Source organism: Petaurus breviceps, unplaced genomic scaffold (assembly GCF_028583685.1).
Source record: "Petaurus breviceps papuanus isolate PSGF00001 unplaced genomic scaffold, PetGlider_PUasm1.0 98, whole genome shotgun sequence".
In the NCBI taxonomy this organism is placed as follows: Eukaryota; Metazoa; Chordata; class Mammalia; order Diprotodontia; family Petauridae; genus Petaurus; species Petaurus breviceps.
In genome coordinates this window covers 62,092,846-62,118,861 of record NW_027187460.1, presented here as the reverse complement: position 1 = coordinate 62,118,861, position 26,016 = coordinate 62,092,846, and the positions used below count along the sequence as shown (strand labels likewise).

Below are 26,016 nucleotides of genomic sequence, written 5' to 3'. Positions count from 1 at the left end.
ATAGGCAACGTAAAATACAGCTTAACTATAAACAGTATTGTATAGGCCAAAAATGAACAGACATTGCTATAGCATGAACATAACACAAAACACAGTCAAATGAACATAACAACAGAATAAGAAAGAAGCAGGCACAAATATACAGTAATTCACACATATAGCAATAAATACATACAATTACATTTCAAGGTACTTTTCACATGGGCATTGTCTAGCACTGTTGCCTAGATACACGTGTTACTGTATTTTTAGGCTTACCTATGATATAATAACCCAGTCTAGCGAGTGGTCTGTGTAGGTGTAGCTCTCTTCTTTCTGAATAATCTCACAGCCTCCTGTCCTAGAATTAGTAATGGGTATGGACTGACCATCGGTGTCATTGCAGACTTTTTTTCTACATCTGAGCTGGTAGCCAGGCCAGGTTGGCTGTCAGTGTTCATGCTCTTTGAGTTGAATCTATATCCTGTGTGTCTCTGTAGCAGTTTTGGGCAGGGAAGGAGTTGTCTCTGGCTTTAATTCTCCCACTATGTAATAATACACAGTCTCCTTCATTGAATCGTCTTTGTATGACTGGTGAACAATCTCTTTTCCTCAGTCATTGACTAGGTGAGTGTCTATCAACTCTCTCTTAGAAAGTATAACTAACTCTCCTACGAATAATAGATGGTTGCAATATATAGTCTTGACACCCCCCACCCCCATCCCCACCCCCAACTCCCCATTGTAAACAGGCAAGTTATCACTTCTCTCAGTTACCTTGAATGGATTAGTTTTCCATTGGTTAGCCAATTTATGGGTCCCTTGAATATCAAGGTTTCTCAATAGAACTTTGTTTCTCTGTAGAAGACCTTGACACCACTGTTATTGTTCAGTTGTGTCCAACTCTGTGTGATCTCATGGACAAAGATGATGATTTTTTTCTTTTCTTTTCTTTTCTCTTCTTTTCTTTGCTTTTTGGAGGGGGGAAGGCAGGGCAATTGGGGTTAAGTGACTCACCTAAGGTCACACAGCTAGTAAATGTTAAGTGTCTGAGGCTGGATTTGAACTCAGGTCCTCCTGACTCCAGGGTTGGTGCTCTATTCACTGCACCAGATGGGTTTTTCTTGACAAAGATACTAGAGTTATTTGCTGTTTCCTTCTCCACTATGTCCCCATTTTACAGATGAGGAACTGAGGCAAATAGGGATTAAGCAACTTGCCCAGAATAACATAGCTAAAAAGTGTCTGAGGTCACATTTGAACTCAGATCTTCCTGGCTCCAAGACCAGTGTTCTATCCAGTTCACCACCTAGCTGCCCCCTTGACACTATAGTTTAGCATAATAATACTTTTTGTTTCTGTCCTTGGTGTTCTAGGTTGAAGCTGTGGCTAGTTGGGAGACATCTCTCAGTTTCTCCTCCAATGGAAAGATATTCTGAGTTTGAATAGTTGCACCACCTCCCTCATCTGAGGCCAGTAGTTCTTGCCCAAACATGAGGAGGTATCGTATAAAGCCTATAGCATCATCCCTGGTAGAATTGTATGCACACACTAGAAGTGATCGGTGACTCCACTGAGTCTTTTGGTTTGATCTCAAAGTTTCTAACTTGCTCAACTTTAAAAGTTCAAGTTGTGGGTCTCCTTAAGGATAAGCAGTTCTAGATTTTTTTTTTTTTGATACTTGCCAAGGCCAGTATTTCCTTGAGTAGCTTATTCTCCAAGTCTTTGCCTTGGTCAGAGTGATCCCTGGAAGAGGATTCATATATTAAAAAAAAAATACTTTCCCCAGAACATTTTAGCAAAAATAGATATTTTTTGGTTTCTTGTGCATACCTAGTGAAGACTGTTGTTGCTGAGTTATTTCAGTCATATCTGACTCTTTTTTGTCCCCATTTGAGGTTTTCTTGGCAAAGATATTGGAGTAGTTTGCCATTTCCTTCTCCAGTTCATTTTACAGATGAGGGAACTGAAGCAAACAGGGTTAAGTGACTTGTCCAGGGTCACACAGCTACTAAGTATCTGAGGCCAGATTTATCCTCCAGGCCCAGCACTCTATCCAAGGCAGCACTTAACTCCATTGAACCACCAAGATAAAGCCTCATATTTTTTAATCCTTTCTTTTCCCTCTTTCCAGGGATAGAAAGTCAGTTCACATCTCTCCCCTGATTGTCTCAGGTCCTGTGACTGCAGCTCAGTACTGTGGGGCTGCTATCCTGCTTTGCTTCTGTGGTTTATGCTCAAGAAGATGTGGAGCCTGCTGAGAATGAGTCCTGTAGATTATATCAATCCTTGGAGTTCAAGAGTACCTGTCTCAACTCAGACTCTGTTGACAGTGTTTCTGTGTCTATATAGATCTGATGACATCAGATACATGAGATTCTTGTACCAAGCTCTGGTTTAATCTCTGCAGGGTAATTACCCCTGCATTCTCAGGATTTAGTGTACCTATCTGTATCAGGCTCTACAGTCATTGCTCTACCCTGAGGAAGAACTCAACAAAATTTCTCCTTTGTCCTGAACAGTATTAGAGACAAAATTAGTATTGGAATCTTCTGATCTGCTCCCCTTAAATATCGCTGCTAATGTTTGGATATATTCATGTCAAGTTATATCTGGCCTTGCCTCTATGAGATCGTCCCTTACCACTGCAGTAGTCCCTTAGGCTATCTGTCAGTCTCATCATTTTGGTTCTGGGGTTTTCCAGTGTTCAGAGTATGTTTCAGGCACACTCAGTCTAATCAAAGTCTCCCAGGATTGTTTTAAGGAACATGGTTCATGTCCAGAGAAAATGACAATTTTAGGCCTCTGGAAATCGATATACTACAAGGAGTATGGCCTCAGTCTTACTCATAGATGGAGTGGAATTCCTTGGTTTAATTGACATTCAATTCTGTCTCTCTGTAGAATGGCTCTGGTTAGAATGGCTCCTACCTCTTTAAAAGCAATTCCGTATTCTCAGAGGGTAGACAAGTCTAAAACTACCAGGAATGACTCCGTACTGTCAATTTTTCAGGTATATCTCCATAGTGAAAATTCTTAAGCAATATTAGAAAAAGTCCAAGTTTTTCTCACCTGTCTTAACATCAGTAGCCTTAATTATAGACTCTTCTAATGCTTTCACTTTTCTGTCCAATCTTTAAAATGCCTTCCTTTGTAAAGTCTGGGTCTATTCCTAATGTTAGGAGGCCCCTATGCTTTTAAATTGCAAAAGAAAGATAGTGCCTCTCAATTATCTTAATTCCCATCTTTTCTAGATATTGTTCCGTGTGTGCCCATATTAATACCCAAATATTAATGCAACTAACAAATGTACAATATAGCAACAAAGTCTATTGGATTAACATCCTGTGCTTAAACAATGCAATATAGTAAAAGACATGAATTCAGATCAGGAAAACATGTAGTAATTAATTATACAAATAGTTGCATTCAGATGTTCAAGAAATATACTGTATCAATAAAAGTAGCAATTGTATAACAGCAGGATAAAGCCAAGCCAGGATAAGTCTTTCCATCTATAACAACAACAATGAAATTCCAGGATACAATCAGGAAAAAATAAAATTATTTGTGCCTTTTTAGAAAATTTACTTTCTATAAAGGAAAAATGCAAATAAAAAGTATTTTTTCAGTATGGGAAGACAAAATTCTCTTGAATAAATGACCAGAGCAAAAAAAAAAATTACAGAAACTTTCTAAGTCAAAAAAATTTCCCAGACTCAGACTTCTTGCCTGAGACAACACCCATTTAATGGCAAAGGGCTAGGCAAAGGAGATGGCCACAGGTTTTATCATCACACAAAAAAAGTCAGTCTGGGAAAAAATCCTTCCTCCAAAGTTTCTCACAAAAAAAATTGCTAGTTTATAAACTATAAACCAGACTGTTTGTGGAAAACAATTCCTATCAAAATGCATTCTAGCAAGCAAGCAAAAAAAAACAAACAAACAGTGGGCTTGGGGTGGCTAGGTGGCACGCTGAATATAGCACTGGCCCTGGAATCAGAAGGACCTGAGTTCAAATCTGGCCTCAGACACTTGACACACTAGCTGTGTGACCTTGGGCAAGTCACTTAACCCTAATTGCCCTGTCTTCCCCCCTCAAAAAAAAAAAAAACAATCAGCGGGTGTTATAGAATTGAAGGTTGGAGCTTTTAGTGGTCATTTAATAAAAGCTACAGGCAATTTCAGTTAAAAGGTGTATTCAAATAACCCTATTCAGAAAATAATGTTCTAGAGGCAAAATACTGAAGAATTATAAGATAGAAAAAAATATATCTACTGCTTTTAGAAATACTAGCAAAACCTACGATATCTTATAACAATAAGAGACTGGCAATTATATTTCTACAGAAAGAGCTCCCACTTATAAAATGGGATATCATATGTGGCTCACAGGAAGGACAGAACTGAGACATCTTCAGCATTTCTTCCTCCTCACCTTCTCCAAGGAAGACTTCAATTCCTGAAAGGAAGATGAGCAGGATGTTGGGGCCAGAGTTTGTCTGTTATTCTGCTCTACTCAAAAAGAGGGTGTACTAGGCTAGATCTGTACTATCTGATCCTTAAATATTGTTAGTCTAGGGAATATGATTTTCAAATTCAAGCTAAGTTCCTGATCACTATTTTGTAATGCAGAAGGCAGACCCCAAGCTTTATATCCTAGGCTTGACTCCCTTCCCAAACAAATGTCAGTTTCACAATGAATACAGGTAGCATAATAGCAAAGAAATTCATTTATTCCAAGTCAGTAGTAAAACAGAAATAAGAGAAAGTATACATATGAGAATAAATATCAGATAATACAGATGAAAAGAGTTCTCTCATTGGAAAAAATGCAACTCAACTCAACCGAAAGTACCAGATCTCACCCAAAGGGAAATTCCCTGAAGTTTCTAGTGTTTAAGCTAGAAATAGAGGTATGATTGAAGTTCTGCATGTCAGCTTCTTCTCAGAGTATTTTTCTCCCTACGGCAATCTGAAGAGAGGTTGGCATTACCCATCTTCATTCTTGAAGCCAGAAGAGCCCGAAGAGACTAGATCTTTCTTCTCTTGCTTTTGTTCTCACCGACTCCATCACAACCCTTACTCAAGAAAGTCTCATATCAATGGGTTTTGGGACTTGAGTTACAATAGTAATTCTCCTCTTGGAAATGTAGTTATAAACTATATGAATGCTTGTTATTATGCCTCAAGTTAGAGGTGGTGCAGTGGATAGAGCACTGAGCTTTGGAAACAGGAAGACTCATCTTCATGAGTTCAAATCTGGCCTCAGACACTTACTAGCTCCATGACCCTGGGCAAGTCATTTAACTGTTTGCCTCAGTTTCTTCATCTGTAAAATGAGTTGGAGAATGAAGTGGCAAACCACTCCAGTATCTCTGCCAAGAAAAACCCCAAACAGGGTCACAAAGAGTAAAACATAACTGAAATGACTTATGAACTAAATGAATTCTAAAATGATTTGCCCAGGGTCACATAGCTACTGTATGTTAGGTCTGGTCCTCAAAGTCAATTCTCTTGAATATAAATCTTTTTCATTAAATGACATTCCCTGTCTCCAATTCAGGCTCTTCCTTTCTCTAGTTAGTCTAAATTAATGAGCTCTGAATATAACTAAAATCACCTCATAGTAGTAGGTAGTTTTTAGTAATGCCATTATAATTTGAAAGCAGAGAAATGCTTTCTTTTCAAAAAAATTTTTTTTCTGGCAACCTTCTCCTAAGCCTGAAATTCCCACATTAGTTACTCATGGAAGGCTCCTGTTCACAGACAAATGGATTTTCTAGGAATCATTCATTCTTTAATGCAAACCTGTAAACTCACTTGATCTTCACAGAAACCCTGAGGGGCAGGCAGAAAAGGCAATCTTGTCCCAATTTTACTGGGAAATGAAGTGGATGAGTCTTGCCTAAGGTTCCCCAGTTAATAAGTGGCAGAAATGAATAACGTCCAGTTCTTTTGCCCCTTAGCCCTCTGTTTTTTCCATTATATTAAAAATAAAAGCTGGTTCTTCTATTGACATTCAGAAGGAGCAAAGAATTTTTACTATTACATAAAAAGCTAAGAAGAGGAATGAGGTTTCATGTTGAATTTAAAGTTGGAGGACTTGGATTCAAATCTCAACTTTGCCACTTACTGCCTATGTGACCACAAGTGGATCAGTAAAACAAAAGGTTGGACTAAATGAATTCTAAAATCTCTTCCAGCTTATAAGCTACCATCAATACCTTCAAAACCATAACTATGAAGGTGGCCCAGAAATGAGAGCTTGTGGCTTCTCATAAGTGGTGGAAGAAAGATACATGTGATAAGGGTCATTATCATCAATAAGGCTGCTGTTCAGATGGGGTTTTTGCTGAGCACTGTGAAAAGAGGTGGTTCTAGATTTAGCCACTGTCCTCTGAGAACATATGGGGTCCATATGGGGTCTTGACCCACAGTTTAAGAAGCACTGAAAGGGTCATGAGTCAAAAAAGTTTAAGAAGCCCAGAGCAGTCAAAATGCTAGAATCTTTGTCAGAAGGGATCTCAAAGGTCCTCTAGTCTCATTCATACCCACCCAAATAATTCCCTCCACAATATTCCCAGTGAATGATCACCTTGCCTTTGTTTGAAGACCTCCAATGAGAGGCACAACACTACTCCAGACAGTTGTTCAACTTTGAGATTTCTGCAGTCATTAGAATTTTTGTTTGTTATTGATGTAATTTATATTAAATCTAAATTTCAACTTCCATCCATTGTTCCTAATTTTGTTTGCCTATTGGGGCCAAATGTCCAGGCCCATCCCTCCTATGGGACAAGCAAACTACCATAAGATAGCCAGACCCAAATCTGTCGTCCCAGGACAAACCAGTTCATATAAAGTAGGCTGTCATTCTTTTTGCCTTGCTCTTAGTCAATGACTGTGTGAGTTAGCTGTGTAGAATAGGGAAAAGGATCCTAGAGGGGGAATAGGTTCTCATCCTAATGTTGGCACTGTCATTTTGTAAAGATTCAGGCCAAAAGTTAAATGAGACCTAGAAGGGTAGCCAATCTCCAAAGAGAAAGGCTAATTCACAGCTAACACTGGTGGAAGGAGGGAAAATCTTACTCATCAAGGTTAACACTGTGTGTACTGTTCTCAGGAGGAAGTGGGAATTTCCATATGGGAAGTTCCCTTCCATGTACAATGAATTACTATCTTGATGGGAAACCCGTGGGCAGCTTCATGAGAAGAGAAATGTGTTCATTGAATGAGAGAATTCATCCTCTTTCTTTTAATGGTGACACCATTTTTTTTTCCTGGAGGGGAGGGGGTGTATGCATTTCTATATGCAGCTGTACATTTGCTGACGCACATTTGTCTGTCTGACTGTAAAGTGCATGCCTGGTAATTGTTTCCCTTGTCCAGGATGTGTCACCTTTGCCATAACTGTACTTTCTCTGCCACCCCCTGAGTCCTACAGAGACCAAGTGTGGGCTGAAGGTTTCCCAGGGTTCCATGGCCAAAATCAGAGGGGGCAAAGTCCCCTTAAAGCAGGGGAAGGCCATTCATTCTACCAAAAAGATGGGAAGAGTCAGGCAGGGTTAAAAGAGCCAGGAGTGGGGCTGCCACAGGCTTCACACTTGTCCTCTCTGCTCTCATTTGCTCTCTTCCTTTTTCTCATATTTCTGTTCTCTCATCTCTATGTTGGATAACATGCCATTTAGTTCCTGTCCCCATTCCTGCCTATGTGCTGAGGTTTCCTCCTCCTTGTAGAACAGCAAAGGCTCTCACTCAGCTTCCTCTGGTTCTGGGGCTCATGTCTGCATAAAGGAGAGTAATAGTGAACCCAACAGTCATTTGACTCTAAGTCAAGTAATTCAGACTTGATTACAACCACCCTTCCCAAGAGTTATTGGCTCTTGTGGGCTGCTCTACTTTGGATATGGTTTTGCAAGGTTCCTGATTGCAGATCCCCCACAAGGAAGGTGGTGATTTCTCACCAGCTCTGGAATTCCCTACCCAGCTCTGAGGTCTTCCACATCCTATTCACTGGAAACCTAGAGGGATTACACTTATTGACTGATCCCAGGGCAAAGCTCCCTTGAGTTCCCAATTAGGATGATAACAGATTGCTCAAGTGACCCTTGGCAAACCAAATTTGACTTTTAAGGCCTAAGAGAAACTTCATTATGGGTAAGGTAAAACAGAGAATGGATATTATTGGAAAGTCTTTTCGGATCAAGAAGATGATATCTAACACTTGCTGAAGAGACCAGAGGAAATCTCAATTTTTTCCCCAGGCACTGGTCCAAACTGTGTCATCCCCTCTCATCAATAAGCTTTAAGGGTTCCCTATTACTTATAGAACTAAACATAAAGTCACCTGTTGGGAATGTTAATCCCTTCACAACCTGGACTCTTCTTACCTTTCTGGTCTTCTCTGCACACAGTCTGGCCCTGTAGCTGCTCCTCACATATGGCACCCCATCTTCAGACTCCACCATTGCACTAGTTTGCCCTCATGGCTGGAATACTCTGCCTGTCTGCTTTACTGACTTCCTTAAAGACTCTGTTCAAATGCTTCTTTCTTCTGGAGGTCTTTCCAGGGACCTTCAGCTTCTAGAGACCTCTCCACTATGATTACCTTCCATCTACTCTGCCTATATCTTGTATGTACACATTTACAGACATGTTGTCTCCCCCATTAGAAAATAAGTCACTTGAGGACAAGGAGTAGCTGTGCTTTTGTTTGGATCCCCAAGTATTAAGTTGCTTATTGTAATAAGGACCATAATAATGCTTGTTGATTGACTAGCTCCTCAGATGCCACTGATTCATAAGATTAATCTTATTACCACAAAGATTTTCTGCACAACAGAAAGCTTTCCCAGTCTCAGTACATGGATGGCTCACTAATTTCAAAAAAGAGTTAATGCAACCCATTTCCAGTACAATAAAAAAAAAATCCCTTGGAGTTTACTGGACCAGGATTTGACCTGTATAATGAGGGTTTGTTTTAGTAAAGATTTGGTATTGTTTTTATTTCTGGATTAAAGTGTCATGAAAATTTCCTCTGAGGGGAATAAAAGTCTTCAATACACACCATACATGGATGACCCAATGTTTAGGGCACAAATCTTTCCTCTGGGACTGATTGGGATAGAGAAAAGGGGCTGTAGGAGACTGTTAGTAAAGCTATGGGTAACAGTTTGCTTGCCTCAGCTTTGGAGAGACTCCACCAAGTTTTCTAAGAGGTAATGTGACTTCCTGGAGTCCAAGGCCAGGAAAAGAGAAGCAGCCAAAAGCAATGTTGGATACAAGGGAGGGAAGAAAGAGGGGGAGAAAGACAGGGGAAGGACAGAGCTGTTCAGGGAAGGGGAGGTGCTATCTAGACCCACTGGAAGGAAGAAGAACCCTTCAATACCCTGATCAAAATACTTCTTTCCTCATCCCAGGAAACAAGGGGTCTGAGGCTGAAGATTCTGAGAAACTCATGAAAGCAGAACAGAATCCCTCTTTGGGGAGGGCAGATTTAAAAAGCTAATTGTGTAGATTGTAGGAAGAAAGGAAAAGAAAGGATGAAAGAAATCTCTTTCCTGCTGCCAAGAGACAACTAATTCTCAGTTCTCTTTTGCTGTTCCATTCATGTGGATTCTCTTTTCCTAAAGCTCAGGGTATGAGTTGGTCAACTTCAGTATCAGAAGGCAGGGAAGATGTCAATTTAGAATTTAGCAAGGAGCAGCACAAGTCAAAGATGAGAAAGTTTAAAAAAAAATAACAATTTTACCCAATAACTTTAATCTAGAGAAATAACAAACAAGATGGTGGGGGGCAACCATTTATAAGTTCTTGAAGGCCACCCAAGGAAAAGGAAATGGAGAGATATTATAGAGAATCATCTAGGGGAGAGTAAGATGGATTGAGCAGGGTGTGATTTTTGGGTGAATACCAGGAAAAAATATGTAGACAGCCAAGTCTTTTGGGCTGCAGACTAGTCCCTCAAGGGAAGAAAGGAATTGTCTAAATCATGGATAAACCATTTACAAACAAACCTGCCCCAGGAAGCAGTCATCTATTGCTCTAGGCTAGGGAAGACAGGGGCAGGGAGCAGGGCCAGAGAACAGATGGTTCCTCTCCAACTTCGATGCTGTGTGACAGAGCCTTCATTTATTCCTGCAATTAATTGACCCTTTTATAATGCTAAAATGAGAACCATGAGGCTGCCATTATGAAGAGGCAGTCTTGAAGTCTGGAAGACTTGGTTACAAAACCCGCATCCATAAAGTTATTTGTATGACACTGAGCAAGTATCTTAATGTCTGTACCTTAGTTTCCTCAATCAGTAAAACAATAATAATAATAACACCTACCTCATGGATTGTGGTAAAGGTCAAGTGGGAAAACATATAATGGACTTAGCAAGTCTTATAGTACTATTTAGTTGTTTTAATTAAGAAAATATCTTATTTCCTCTCCCATCCACTTCTACCCTCCACTCTATAAAAGAGAGAAAAACAAAGCCCTCATAACAAATATTCATAGTTAAGCAAAACAAATTCTTAAATTGGCCATGTCCAGAAAAATATAAGTCTATGCCTCAGTCTATACTCCAAACCCATCATCTCTCTGTCAAGGAGGATAGAGTCTTTCACCAGGAGTTCCCTAGAATTGCAGTTGATTTCTGCATTGATCACAATTCTTAGGTCTTTCAAAATTGTTTGCTTCTACAATGTTGTTCTTATAAACTACTTTCCTGGTTCTGCTCATTTCAATCTGCATCATTTCATCCAAGTCTTCTTAGGTTTTTTTTCTCTAATAGTTACTTTCATCATTTCTAACAGCACAAGAAAATTCCATTATATCCACATATCCACATTCCATAATTGATTAGGGCATCCCCCAACTGATGAGCTCTCCCTTAATTTCCACTTCATTACCACCACACACACACAAAAGAGAACTGCTTTTACTATTTTTGTACATTTGCCCCTCCTTTTCTTCTATGATATCTTTAGGGTTTAGAACTATAGTAGTATCTTTTGGCACACAGTTCCAGATTCCAGAATGTATGGACCAGGTCATGGCTTCACCAATAGTGCATTAACATGCCTATTTTCCCATAACCCTTCAGGCACCTGTCATTTTCTTTTTCTGATTATTTTTGGGTCAACTTTGCCAGTGGAAACTTCAGAGCTGCTTTATAATGTACATTTCTCTAAGTACCAGAGACATTTGGTGCATTTTTTCATGTGGAAATTGATAGGTTGAATTTCATATTCTAAAAAATGCCTCTTCATATCCTCATAAATGCTAACTATTCATGAAGGAAAGCAGCAGGGGCAAGGAAGCACCTTTGAGTTTTTCTGTCTTCCCTGAAAATTAGCTTTTATCAGCTGCAAACAACTATTTATGACTTCCTGGAATTTCCCCTGAATCAAGTAACTCCACACCCCCACTCCTCCCCACCACACCACTCCCTTCACAACTGAAATCTGAGCCCCATGGCACACAGAGACAAACAAAACAACATGACATCACCCACCCTGGGATTTGCACTTTCGAGACAACAGCGTCAGCCTTTTGTTACAGATCAGATATGTAGGATTGGTCCGGCCAGGCTGACATCCGGCCCTTACAGACCAGTGATTCTTGTGATCTAACAGTGATGAGGGCAGGATGGCTGGGTGGTAGGGTTTGGAGGTGGATGGGAGGAGGGATTATAGTTGCCAGCCCTCTCCCCCACCCCCTACCCTGCCTCTACCCCCCTCCTTGCACTCCATCTTTATAATCATAGTGAAAGGGAGAACAAGAGGAACTCTATGCAGGTCAACAGGCAGGATTTAGTAAGTAATGTGAGAGTTAGCATGTTGTGTTGAATAGAGTTCTAGATGGGGAGTCAGGAACTTCTAGGTTGAATTTCTGCTCCAGACACTTAATAGCTTCACGACCCTGGACAAGTCACTAAAGGCAAGTTGCCTCAACTGTACAATAGGGTGAATGATTATAACACCTACCTCACAGGGTTGTTGTGAAATTCAAATGAAATAACAAAGTGTTTAGTATATACCTAGCACATATTAGGTGTTTAATGAATATTATTGACTGACTGACACTCTCTGTCTTAGTTTCTTCATTTGCAAAGTTTGATGGCCCTCTGAAGTCCCTTTTAGCTCTAAATCTGTAATCCCATGTGATTCTGAGAAGCCAGCAGGACTGGAGTCCCTGAATTGGAATCTCAGAATTGGAGAGGACTCTCTAGTCCCACTGCACCTCAAGTGGCTGGGGGTGGGGGAGTATGGAAACCCACTGCTTCCCAATCAGCCCATCCCACTTCTCTGCAACTTCAACTCAGTGTTTCGATTCTGTCTATTGCCCCCCCTCCCTCCCCCACCTGTCAGGGAGGACACTCCTGTAGGGCAAATTGTGATAGGCAGAAGTAAATGTGGGTTGTCAGGAGCATGGATAGATCCATTTACATGAAAAGGGATACATGCCATTCTCTTTCCCTTTTTTCCATCAATGATCACAGGCATTAGCTGTATAGGAGAAAGGGAAAAGGACCCTGGAATGGGGATTGAGGCCTAAACATTGGCCTTTTAGAAAGTCACTTAACTGCTTTTCCTGCCTCAGTTTTCTCCCTTGTAACAAGGGAATAATAACAGATCCTGTCCCATTGACCCCTTAGGGAGAGTGTTAGAGGCAGACAGCAATAGATCTGACATCTATAAAGGATTATAAAACACCAAGTGTTACTGTAGGCCATTCTGTTTCTATTCCCCCACTTCCCATCCCCTAGTGAGGATATACAGGGAAGTAATTTGAGTCAATTCAAATATCCAAGGCCTTTACGAGGAAAAAATAGGTGAGACTGGCAGATGTCATTTTAAAGGCAACACCCTGGTAAACTAATGTTTAACAAACTGGTTTTCTTTTTAATAAGAGCTTGTGTCAGGGCTAGATACCCCATAAAAATGGAACCAGCAAAAGTCATAAGTGATAGACAAGCCACCTAGAACACATGTTGTGTTCCTGCAGCTAACTGGCACTGGCTGCAGTCTTAGAATGAGTCAGGAGGCTGACATGGAGAGGCAGTATGCTCTTAAGGGTAGAGTGAATGCTAGACCAGGAATCAGGAACGCCTGGGTTCAAATCCTTCCTCTGACATCTAATAGCTATGTGACCATGGACAAGTCATTTAAACTCTCTGAGCCAGTTATAAAATGATATAATACTACCTGGAATTCTTGCCTCACAGGGTTAAAAGGACAAAATGAGATAATATTTGCAAAGCAGTTTGCAAATCTCAAAGGGTTACGAATGCCAGCTATGCCAGGTAATTCTGGCAACTGGAAAGGTTGGTAAACAGACCTTTTCAGAAGGGAAACAGCACACAGCCAATCAGTTGTAGATGCACAATGAAAGGTAACCATTGTGATATGGGTGGAGAGCGATCCAGTTCATGAGGCGTGGCCTCAAGTTTTGACACCACTTACAGGCTGTGTGGACACAGGCAACTAACTCATTTATTCTGTGCCTCAGTGTCCTGACCTCTGAAATGGGGGTGACAATTCTTGTGGAAAGGGAACGATGATACTTAAATTGTCGTTGCTGTTGTTGCTTAGACATTTCAGAAGTGCCTGACTCTTGGTGCCCTCATTTGGGATTTTCTTGGCAAAGATACTAGAGTGGTTTTCCATTTCCTTCTCTAGCTCATTTTACAGATGACGAAACTGAGGTAAACAGGGTGAAGTAACTTACCCAGGGTCACGCAGCTAGTAAGTATCTGAAGTCAAATTTGAATTCAAGTCTTTCTGACTCCAGGCCCAGTCCTCTATCCACTGCAACTACCCAAGTTATTGCATGTGAAGTTCTTTATAAACTTAAAGTGCCTTGTAAATGTGAGCAGTTCATACCTCTCTCAGCATTTTCACAAGTGATTTAACTGGGGCAGTGGAGAAGTAGAGAACATAAGCTCTTTGAGGGCAGAGGCTATCTTTTGGTCTTTTTATTTCTTATACCGTGCACCCTCCTCCTAGCACCTAGCACAGTGCTGTCTATGCCTGGCAAATTTAATTATTGTCACAATTCCACTTTCTATAGGAAGCCTTTCTATAGACCAGTCCAGAAAGAAAGAGGCTTTATTAAAAACCCAGTCTACCTGAATTATTATTATTTTTTTAAGCAATTGGGGTTAAGTAACTTGCTCAAGGTTACACGGCCAGCCATTTCTGGGTGTGGTGCTGAGTATCTGAGCCCGGATTTGATCCAGGTCATCCCGACACTGGAGCCGGTGCTCTTACTCGCTGAGCTACCTGGCCACCCCTAAGCAATTGGGGTTAAGTAACTTGCTCAAGGTTACACAGCTAGGTGTTTCTGGGTGAGTGCTAAGTGTCTGAGCCCGGGATTCGATCTCCAGGTCATCCCAACACTGGAGCCGGTGCTCTTACTTGCTGTGCTACCTGGCCACCCCTCTACCTGAACTATTTACTACCCAAAAAGAAACCATATATGCATGTGAAATACTCCAAATTCCTGACTGACATCAATGTGAATTATTTCCTTCCTAAAATATAACACTTCAGTGTCTGATTATGCTCCTTACCTAATGGGGTCCATGAATGTGGATAGGGAAGAAAAATACATCTTTATTTTCACTAACCTCAAACTGTAATTTAATATTTCCTTCAATTATGAATGTAGGCAACAAATATTATTTTGAGGAAAGGTCCATAGGCTTCACCAGACTGCCAAAGGGTTTCATGGCACACAAAAAAAGTTAAGAACCCTGGTTTAGAGTCTCAATTTCCTGGTCTGTAAAATGGGGATACTAAGTATTTGGGGCAGGAGACAGAAAGACTTGGATTCAAATTTGAGCTCAGATACTTGTCACTTCACCCTGTTTACCTCAGTTTCCTCATCTGTAAATGAGGAATGTAAATGAGTAAAATGAGCTAGAGAAGGAAATGGAAAACCACTCTAGTATCTTTGTCAAGAAAATCACAAATGAGAACACCAAGAGTCAGCCACCTCTGAATGTCTAAGCAACAACAACAACAATGACAATTTAAATATTATCATTCCCTTTTCACAAGAATTATCACCTCCATTTCAGAGGTCAGGACACTGAGGCACAGAATGGTTAAGTGAGTTGCCTATGTCCATACAGCCTTTAATGGTGGGGAAGGGGCTTTGTGAACCTCGAAGTATAAGATAAATGTAAGTTATTATTATTATTTTCTAATCAGATATTGGTACTCAATCTCTAATACATCATATTTCTGAGGATTTGGGGAATGGGAAGTTAGAAGCCAGGAAAAACATGTGGGCAGGTAATAAGCTAACTACTTATCTTGCCTCTCTCAGTTCTGTAGCCCCAGGGGAATGGCAGAATTTAATCTGTAGAGCTGTACAGTGTGCTTGTGGGAAGGAAAAGGAGATCATAGCTCTCAAGCTGGAAGATGCCCCCATTTTACAGATGAAGAAACTGCTAACCTAACATATTTGCACAAGGTTACCTGTCGGTAAGTTTCAAAGTGAGACTTGAATCCAGGTTCTCTGGGTCATGTCAGCCACTGTCCCTCCCTGCCTCCTGCACCCTTTGAGGTTTCCCATTCCTCCATTGTAGAATGTGCAGACTCATGGTAACAGGGAAGATTCAGGTCCCTACTACTACTGGTAAACTCAGGAACTGAAGGTTGTTGTTAAGGTTGCAGAAGTACCAGCGATTCTTACAAGGTGGGAAAAATTTTTAAAGGGTTATAAACATCATGGGCAGCTAGGTGGCTCAGTGCTGGGTCTGGAGTCAGGAAGACTCATCTTCCTAAGTTTCAAATCTGGCATCAGACATTAACTGGGTGATCCTGGACAAGACAACTTAACCCTGTTTTCCTCAGTGTCCTTGCCTATAAAATGAGCTAGAGAAAGAAATGGTAAACCACTCTAGAAAACCCCAAATGGAGGCATGAAGGGTTGTACACAACTGAAATGACTCAACCACAACAACAAATATTAATAGAGTGGCTTTCTAAGCACAGACAACAAAGTAGCATTTTGATGATTAGATGTTCAATTAGGAAAGAAGAGGTCATCACAATAGCAATTTATTTATTTGGAGGGGGAAGGTAGGGCAATTGGGGCTAAGTGACTTGCCCAAGGTCACATGGCTAGTTTTTGTGTTAAGTGTCTGAGGCTAGATTTGACCTCAGGTCCTCCTGACTCCAGGGCTGGTGCTCTACTCACTGCACCACCTAGCTGCCCCTACAATAACAATTTTTTAAAAATGTGCTACTAGCCTTAAGAGTGGCAGCCTTGTTAACAGCAAAGAGTTACCTTTCATTGAGAAAATAAGCCCCACTCCAGTAAATTTGATTTCCTATATTATTGGCTTAATATATCTTAAATCTTCAAGAAGGGCTCAGGTGGAGAAATTCTGAAAGACACCAACCAGACTGAAGAAGCAGGTATCTGATTATCTTGTAATGGATCTCTGTGAGTATTACCCTTTTGATTTCCAGAGAAAAGACATGTGATATCCAATGTTTTATAATGGCTTCCAAGTCTTGCATTTTGTTTCCTACTCACTGAAAAGACGAGTTGTAGTCAATGGAGTGGCTAGAAGTACCTGTGTATTACTTCTTAGTATATCGGGGATAGATGTCATCAGACTCCTGCATGCTTACATTAATTTCCCTACTGGTATAAAGGAATGGTCCACTGCATTTAAACTTCAGAAGACAGAGGAGAACAGAAAAGCCTGGAGTGCTATAGTGTACAGTTATGCAGAGTTGGACACAGCTGAATGACTGAACAACTACAATAACCATTGCATATGTGCTGCTAGAGTAATAATAGAGCTGTTTTAAGCTATTACAAGATAGTAGCTTCTAAAGGTGAAGTACTACAAGCTTGCATTTACCTCCTAGAAAGTCCCCATCAGAACTTACTCACATTGGGGAAAGGGAGTGATGGGGTATGGTGTTAACTATGTGTAAGAAAGCTGGATCCCAGCCAACGAAACACATCACTTACTCTGCTAAGTATACAATCTGATCCCTAATAGCCCCTTAACCTAGGATAGCAAATGAATGTGGTTTGATCACTGAAGGGAAATAACAGAAATGATATATGATTAAGCTTGCGAGATGATCAGTAAGTTATCATTAAGAGATAAAGGGAACCATCCCCATTGACGCTTGCAGGGTAAAGATCAGTGTCAAAACACATCTGTGGGCTGGGCTGACATCTGAAGATGCCTGTGTTTTTCAGTTTTCTCTTAAAATTGAATCACTGTCTAAGTAAATAGAGTTTGTGCAGATGGAACCATACAAAGCAGGCTTTAATTTTCTGCAAACAGTCTGCCAGTGACCTGGAATCTATTTCAAAACCTATTTTTGTTTCTTAGAGTCTGGTATTTCAGGCTAACACAGTCCAGCCTACTTCTGATCCAGAACCTTCAAATTTAGAAATTAAAAACTCTGTGGCAAAGGAATATGAACCTTTATATGGGATGAGATTAACCTCTTCATTTTAACTACCAGAAAAGAATAACCATCTCTCTCATACTATATTCCAACATCAACAAGCTTTTAGGAAACACCTGCTAGATGTAAGACATTGTACTTCTGAAAGATTTTTAACCTACAGGAACAAAGGGTTCTTTGAGGTAACCCTGTCCAAATAAGAATTTGGTATGTGGGAACTTAATTTGAGATTCATTTTGTTAAGACACATATATGTAGTACTTTGGGGGAAGGGATGATGGGACATTGAGGAACAATGTGAAAAAAATGAAAATGAAATCTAGTAAGCTAGGCTCATAGCCAAAAACCCATTTTTATATATGTCACTGGTCCTCTCTGAAAAAGGACAAACAACATGTATACATATTTTAAGTCATAAATGCCCATATATACACAAACAAGTTACAACTAACTGTAGGGTGATGTCAAGACTCTCATGGGAATTGGATTTAAGTGAGGCACAGCTGCACAAAGTCATCTGCATCACTCTATCCTCCAGAGTCATTGGAGTCCAGGGGCAGGACAAAAGTGAATACAACTGGCAATATAATATATCTGTATATATACATGTATATGTGTGCAAGATAAAGCACAAGACTTAAAGCAGGCCTACATTAATTTCAGATGACTCTAGCAGATGAAGGAGTTCAGTTCTTTTCATCTCAGTAGCAAATCTACTTTCACTCATCAAACTGAGATTTCCCATTCTCCAAGGTTGTCAATCCACTAATAATCATAAAGCAACACCCTTAGATTTTCAAAGAGATATTTTTGATAATCTTTTATAAAAAAAAACATTGGTATCAGTCAATCAACAAACATTTCTTGTCTACTATGTGTCAGAAATTAGGGCTACAAAGATAAAAGTAAAACTTTCTGGACCTCAAGGAGCTTACATTCTGTTAGGGAAGAAACTGGTAATTGAGAGAGGAAATCAGGAGATGCTTTATGAGGTGACACTTGACCTGAATCTTGCAGAAGTGAGGGTTTCTAGGTGGAGGTGAGGAAGGAGTGCTTACCATGGGGGACAGTGCAAAGGCATGAAATCTAGAGATGAATTGTCATGCCTAAGGAACAGGAAGAAATCCAATTTGGCTCAATTAGCCAAAGAGTACACAAGGGGAGAATTGGGTAATAAAGCTGGAAAGGTAGGTTTGGAGCTAGATTATGAGGGGCTTCAATTGCCAGACAGAAGAGTTTATATTTGAATGGCACAGTAGATAAAACGCAGGATTTGGGGTTAGGGAGACCTAGATTCAAATCTCACCATAAACACTTATTTGGCTGTGTGACTCTGGGTAATATCACAATTTTTCAGTACCTCATGTTTCTCATCTGTGGGGGTTAGACTTGATGTCCTCTAATGTCCCTTCTAGTTTCATATGGAGTAGCTAGGTTGTGCAGTGGATAAAGTGCTGAGTCAGGGAGACTTGTTTTTGTGAGCTGAAATCCAACCTCAGACACTTACTTGCTAGCTATGGACCCTGGGCAAGTCACTTAACTTTATTTGTCTCAGTTTCCTCTTCTGTAAAATGAGCTGGAGAAGGAAATGACAAAACATTCCAGTATCTTTGCCAAGAAAACCCCAAATGGGATCACAGAAAGTCAGACACAATTAAAAAAACAACTTAGAGTCCCCAAACTAGGATCCTAGAATCCAAAAGGCAATAGGGAGGCCCGGGAATTTATTAAGAGAATGGCATAATTGGACGTGCACTTAAGGAAAATCACTTTGACAATTCTGGGGAGGCTGGATCGGTATAGGTTGAGAGTTGAGTCTGGAAGACAGGTTAGGAGTATACTGTAACAGTTCAGATGAGAAGGGATGAGGGCCCAGACTGCTTAGTGGCTATGAAAGTGAAAGAGAACAGATATGGATAATGTTGGGGTGGTAGATTCAGCAAGATCTGGAAACTGGCTGGATAAATGGAGTAAGGGAAAAGAGCTGAGGCTGACACAGAGGATGTGAACCTTTGTAACTAGAAGCATCGAGATTCCTTTTATGGAAATTCAGAAGAGGAGTGGCCTTGAGAGAAATGAAATGAGTTCTGTTTTGGACATATTGATTGGATATGCTTATGGGACATCCAGTTCAAGAGTGTAGGCAATAATGAGAGCTCAAAATTATAAAGTACTTTATAAACTGTTAAGCATTTTCCCTATGACAGGCTTGAGGTAAGGAGAGTTTATTACACCTATTTTACAGAAGGAAAAGTTGAGGCTGACATTAAATGATTTGCTCATAGTTACATAATTTATCTTGTGGCCTTTCCCTCATGGAAAAAAAACAACAGTGTATTTGGCATCAGAGGACCCAGTTTCAAAATCCAGTGTTGCCATTTTCATATGAGAGCAAGTCACCAATTGCTCTGGGCATCACCAATAGATGGAGGTCAAGTCAAATTACCCTTCTTAAACCAATAGACTGATATGCCTTAAAAACCTCCCTTTAAGAATAACTCTATTGAGTCAGTCAACCACACGTATGAACTAGGTTGAACAGGGGTAGACATTCCCACGTAATCAAACAGTCAAAGGCATTTCAGTTAGGTGCTGATAGGAGGTCTGTTGGGATTGGTTGAAGAGACTCAGTCATACTCCATGGGGACACTATAAAAATAGCAAGCTAGTTTGGCATCTAGGATTGTCATCATTTGGCAACACCCTAGTATCTGCCACATAGTAGACAATAAATATTTGTTGCTTGAAATTAACTTACTTTAATTTTTAAATTTAAACTTTAATCATAAACATCAAATTGGAGATCTGAGCATCTGACAGCTTAGGGTGGAAGTCCCTGAGAAGGAACTGTTGGGAGATGAAGGGGAGAACCCCTTGGCCTCCTCCTCCTGGTCAATTTAAAAGAGGAACTTGTAAACTTTTGAGGGCTTTATTTGGACTTTTTCATTGGTTTCCTAGCAACATTCCTAGCACAATAGTACTTGACAGCAGAGTCTGCATCAGGAACAGAGTACAGACTAGATATGTTAAAGAAAGGCAGCTTCAAAATTCTCCACAAGAAACCTAGTAGAAAAGCTACACACCACCCCTAATGGAAAATTCATCAATACCCCACAAAAGGGAGAAACAGACTTTGCACATCCAAGAGCTATGAGTTAAAACCTTGGTCATATGTGGTCTCAGCTTGAGTCCACATTATTCTGAAACACTAGATGTACTTGTGGGATACTGTCAGTCTTATGGGTGGATGTTTTATATAAACTGTTCTTACCATATCACCTTAGTAGATAAAATAAATGCCTCCTTTCTAAAAGTGAATTAAGTCTGGCATATTAACTGATATCAACTGATAATCATGGGGGAAGCACATCCCTCAACGGATGGGGACTCATGAGCCAGCCCCTAAGGATTAATTCCTAGAAGCCTGAGAAGTACCAGTTGAGCTTTGGGGACTCTGTAAAGTGAAGAGGTTGGACTAGATGACCTCTAAGACCCCTCTCAGCTCTAAATAGATAATCTAGCCTGGTATAATTTTGTTATTTAATATCTCTGGGCTTTAGTTTTCTCGCCTATGAAATTATGAAGTTGTAATTAGATCTACTAGATTAATTTATAAGGTATTTGAAACCTTACAAAGCATTTTGTTCCTAATAGCCCTGTGAAACAAGCAAAATAAATATTTTTATTCCCATTTTTACAAATGAGGAAACTGAGGGTCAGGAAAACTAAGTGACTAGTCCATGGTAACACAACCAGAAAGTGTCCAAGCCAGGATTCAAACTTCAAGTCTACTATCTCCAAGTCCATTGCTCTTTTCATTCTATTATACTGTTTCTAATTGATCTCTACGGTCTTCCTAGGAAAAACATTTCAAGAGTCCTATGGAACAAAATCTCTAAACAATCTTTAAAAAGCAATTTCTAATTGGGACAATGATAGTTTCATTGTGGCCAAGAAACATAGCATAATCATTGCATAGTTTTATAGTCTTTTTTTTCCCCCTGAGAAATAGCCAGGGCCCCATTGAACAGAAGATAAAATAATTTTCAAGAATTGAGATCTGAAAGGCTTCAGACCACTGGTATCTCTGGCATACTTGTAAACACTGGAAATAATGAGTTTTTATTAACACCATCAGGCAGGACATTTTATAACTCTAGGGTCAAGTTTACAAATGTTCCTGCAACCATCAATCTCTTACCTTGTGCTAAAAGAATGTAGGAGACAAACAGCTTGGAGAAATGGTAACTCTAACAAGGAGGCACTGTCACTGGAGATTAGAAAATGTGGCAACGCTGCTGCAGCACCTTTTAATTACCTTTTAAGACTGTTCAAAGTATTTAGGAAAGAGCAACCTATAATAACAATACTTTTTATATTCAGGCATGAAGATGAATAGAATTTTATTTTAGAAAGAAAAAAGCACAACAGCTTTCCAAGTAGTAAAAAGGCTTGCTTAAAAAATAACAAGAGAAAAAAAATGTAGATTTATAACACTTCCTTTCCTGCCTCCCTTACTAAAGAAGTGAGAATTAGGTTACAGAAACTTAAGCATTATCTAAATTTATGCCAAAGAGCAGAATATCATCTTGGTTAGAATGTCAGTATTTTGTTGATGTTCAAAGGACATGGAACAGAATGAAAGGATTGATTTTACTTATTATATCTTTTAATATAATTTTGGTTAATTTAAACTACTGGTATAAGGAGACATAAAAGGCTGGATGTAAATCCTTGAAGTACACTCTTAAACCTCTATTCAAATGATTTTTACCAGAGTGCTAGATGAGGATAATCTAAGAGATGATTTTCATTAGTTAGACACTACTCAACTATCTCAGGAAATCCAAATGTTCCTTTGTAAAAAAAAAAAAAAAAGAAAGAAACTGATAAAAATTTAATTCAATTTTAAAAAAGATAAAACAGCCTGCCTATTCGATGAGGAAGGTGACTAGGAGTTTACACATAAAGAAAAAAATAAAGTACATGTCAAAAAAACCTCTGTTCTAACTACAGAGAACAATGCATCATACCTAAAAGAAAAATCTTTCAACATTATTCAATAAGCATTAATTGTTTAATCAACTACAACATGGAAAACCATACTCTAGGGATGGTTGGGAGGATACAAAAGAAAGAGGGTACAATCCTTGTTCTCAAAGAGTTTATAATCTAGTAAAAGGTAGAACATGTTCCCATAAAACCAATGAAAAATATTTTTACAGAGCAACAGAGCAGTGAATGCAAATTAGATGTACCAGGGACATAGTAAGTACTTGGTACCTGTTTGTTGAACTAAATGCAATTCCATGTGTTCACTGTATGTAAGTGCTGAGGAAATGCAAAGGAGAGAAGTCAGGTTTTTGATTACTTATGGAAAATTTTCTTGAAGATGCTAAGTCTAAACTGGACTTTGGAGGAGTTTAAGCACATAGATTGGTAGAGGTGAATTATTGGAGGGATAGATAATTGAAAAGCTTGGTGATCTGGGAGATTGGGGGGAGGGCAGAAGAAGGGGTAGGAATAAAAAACAGATAACTTTGGCTTGTGTGGAAGGTTGATGAAGGAAGTAACATGGCATGATAGGGGACAGGGAGCAGAGATAGCTAGAAAGGGCCTTAAATATTGGACTGGCAAATGATTTATCTAAATTAGTCTAGGTATTCTTGTACAGAGAAAACTCACAGAGACTATCAGTCAGAATAATGTTCTCAGACTGTATGTGTTCCATCTAAGTATGTTTGAAAGGATGTCTTGGGCCCATTCTAATTCTGCAGTATTAACCCACTGTAAAATTCAATTTAAAAGAAAAGAACTAATACAAGCAAGGAAAGTGACTACAGTGATACAGAAATAAACTAAAAAAACAAAAATAAAAACCAAAAAAACCACCACCAAAGCCTGGAAAACACAAACATGTTTATTGATGGTATTAGTCAATACACAGAATAAGGTCTACAAAGAGCATAGCACTTAGAAGGAAACATTAGTCAATCTGTAACTTTTAAAAATGTGACATATCTGTGTACCAATTGTGTACATCTTTGCTGATTTACATTCATTCTTAATATCTTTCTAATTAGGCTTTAGAGGATTCCATTTTAAGATTATTTCTAGTTTTGCTGTATTTATGCCAACTAGGATTGGTTTTGTTTGCATCTAACTTAAAAATAAGCCTATGTACAAGCCTATTGTGAAGCAGTAATTTTATCAAGAAATTCAGAAGAGATCTTTTAGTAAAGATAAAATCATATAAAGCAGCCTCAATCTGGACACAGAAATACAAAACCAAAAACCATATGAAGACATGAAAAGAATAAGAGAAGCAAAATGCATAATTTTATTCTACAATTTCTAATTCCAGAAACACTTCAATTAGCAGTAGCTTAGATACTTTTGTTCTAAGACATAAAGCCATTAGTTTGTTCAAAACAATTTTCTCATTTCTTCCAACGAATAATTTTCAAACATTCAGATTTTTTCTTAATAACCTAATAATATGATTTATAACATTCCAGAATTATTGACAAATGGGGCCTTCAGCCTTACCGCTGAAGTTACAATATGGTTTGGGGGGGGCAGATATGAATTTACATATCATACCCATCCACAAAATGTTTATAATACCCAGGACAATTTTGTTCACCAATGCTAACTCAGAAATAACCCATCAGTATGTGCCATCAGAGAACTACTGACATTGAAGACATTGTTACAAAAATAATAACAAGGCCTCCAAACAAGATCATAAACAAGAGAATGAAAACATTATATGATGCAATTGTGAAAATGTAACTGTCTTAAAAGATGAAGTTTATCACTAAAATAATAGCACTGCAGAATTAAACTGACAGCCAAATATTTTGCACCACAATCTTTTTTCCTCCAACCATTAAGAAGAAAATGGGTTTTCTGACATATTTTTGATGAATAGGAGGCTTTTGAAATGAAACACTGGAGAAGAAATGGGATATCAAACAGGGAAAACTGAACTTTTCAAGCTTGTTTTGCATAGATACCAAAGCAGCCTGAAAATAAAAAACAAATTAAACAGCACAACCGCCCCCTCAAAGATACTATAACACCATTAACACAATATTACCTGAAAAACAAATAAATAAACATAAGATTGACTCAATCACTTCTAAAGGAAACAAAAAGTAAGGACTGAAATGTAGCTACTTCCCAAAGCTTTGTTTGGTTCGTGACTGAACAAGAAAATATCTGAGGGAGTCCAGACATGCGGCTTCATAGCTGTGGGGAACTCCTGGTGGTCCAAGAGTGAAGATCAGCAATTTATCTATAATGTACAGTATTAGTTACCTGGGTAGCAAGGGGTTAAGTAGCTTGCCCATGGTCACCCAGTCAATAAATGTTAGATTAAAGAAGACTAGAACCAAGGTCTTCCTGACCTGAAATATTGGTCCTCTATCTACTAGGGTCATAGATTTAGAGCTGGAAGGGATTTTAGAGGTCATCAAATCTAAGCCCTTCATTTTTACAGATAAGGAAACTGAGGCCCAAAGAAGCTAGATGACCTTCCCAGGGTCACACAGCTAGCTTCTGAGTCAGGATTCAAACTCAAGTTTTCCTGACTCCAAGGCTGGCACTCCATCCATTGCACCACCTAGCTGCCTCACTGCCCATGCTACCTCTCAGTGTTATAAGGGTAAGTATAGATGCTATCAGTTTAACATGTGAGTTTTTCATCCTTCTTTCCCTCCTGCCCCTGGAGAAAGTAAGTAAAATGTTACAAAGGGGGGAAATGCCTCAATGAGAATACCTTGTATCATATCAACTCTTTTTAAAAAAAAAACTGCATTTAATTGGTACTTGTGACAAGATAAGATTCCTGGATTAACAATTATTAGCCATCTTATTTTTGTTCTTTATTAATCTTTATGTTTCACCAGAACTGGCTGGTGCTAGTCCTAGCCTGTACTAAAATGTTGGAATGTGTCAGAGGTAGCTTTGAAATACTTTAGACTTTAGAATAGTTAATTCAAATGAATAAATCTCCCTTCCTATTGAATAACAATACACTAAATAGTATAAAAGCCAAATAATATAGTACTAGCTCTGCACTAGGAGAAGCATTTTGGGAAACTCAGAACACAGCTGATAAGCAGGCAAGGGGCACCTGCCTTCTCTCCATGACTAATGTACCAGTTCAGGCTGATTCTCCACAAAGGGAAGAACACCACTGACATAGTATGCAATTCCAAGAGAAAGCAGTGCAATGACAACAATCAGGAGCAGCACTCTCCAGAAGCCCAGATCCTCCACAAACTCCTGCCATGTGGTGCGGAAGCTCGAGAGGACTCCTTCCCCTTGCTGCAAATTGGGATTAAGGAGAGAATGGCTTTCCATGGCACTGCAAAAGGAATAAAAATATGAATGAGAGTTATGAAAGATAAGACAATGTATTCTTTAGTTATTCCAAATACCTCAAGTAGCAAGAACTTCTCTTTCCCCCATATCACAACTCCTGTGAAAACAATAGCAAATCCAACTTTCTAACACAAATACAGACAGACAGACAGACACACACACACACACACACACACACACACACACACACACACACACA

The 26,016-nt window shown here is 39.3% G+C and overlaps 1 protein-coding gene across 2 annotated transcripts in view; it reads right to left on the bottom strand.

The window, feature by feature from the left end:
• Positions 1–23,325: 23,325 nt before the first annotated feature.
• Positions 23,326–26,016, bottom strand: part of ANKRD46 (ankyrin repeat domain 46) — a 37,642-nt gene continuing 34,951 nt past the window's right edge. For both annotated transcript variants that reach the window (XM_069081086.1, XM_069081087.1), the window contains exon 5: positions 23,326–25,800. In XM_069081086.1, coding sequence (XP_068937187.1) covers positions 25,584–25,800 — 217 coding nt within the window. In that variant the 3' untranslated portion in view covers positions 23,326–25,583. The remainder of the gene's footprint in view (positions 25,801–26,016) is intronic.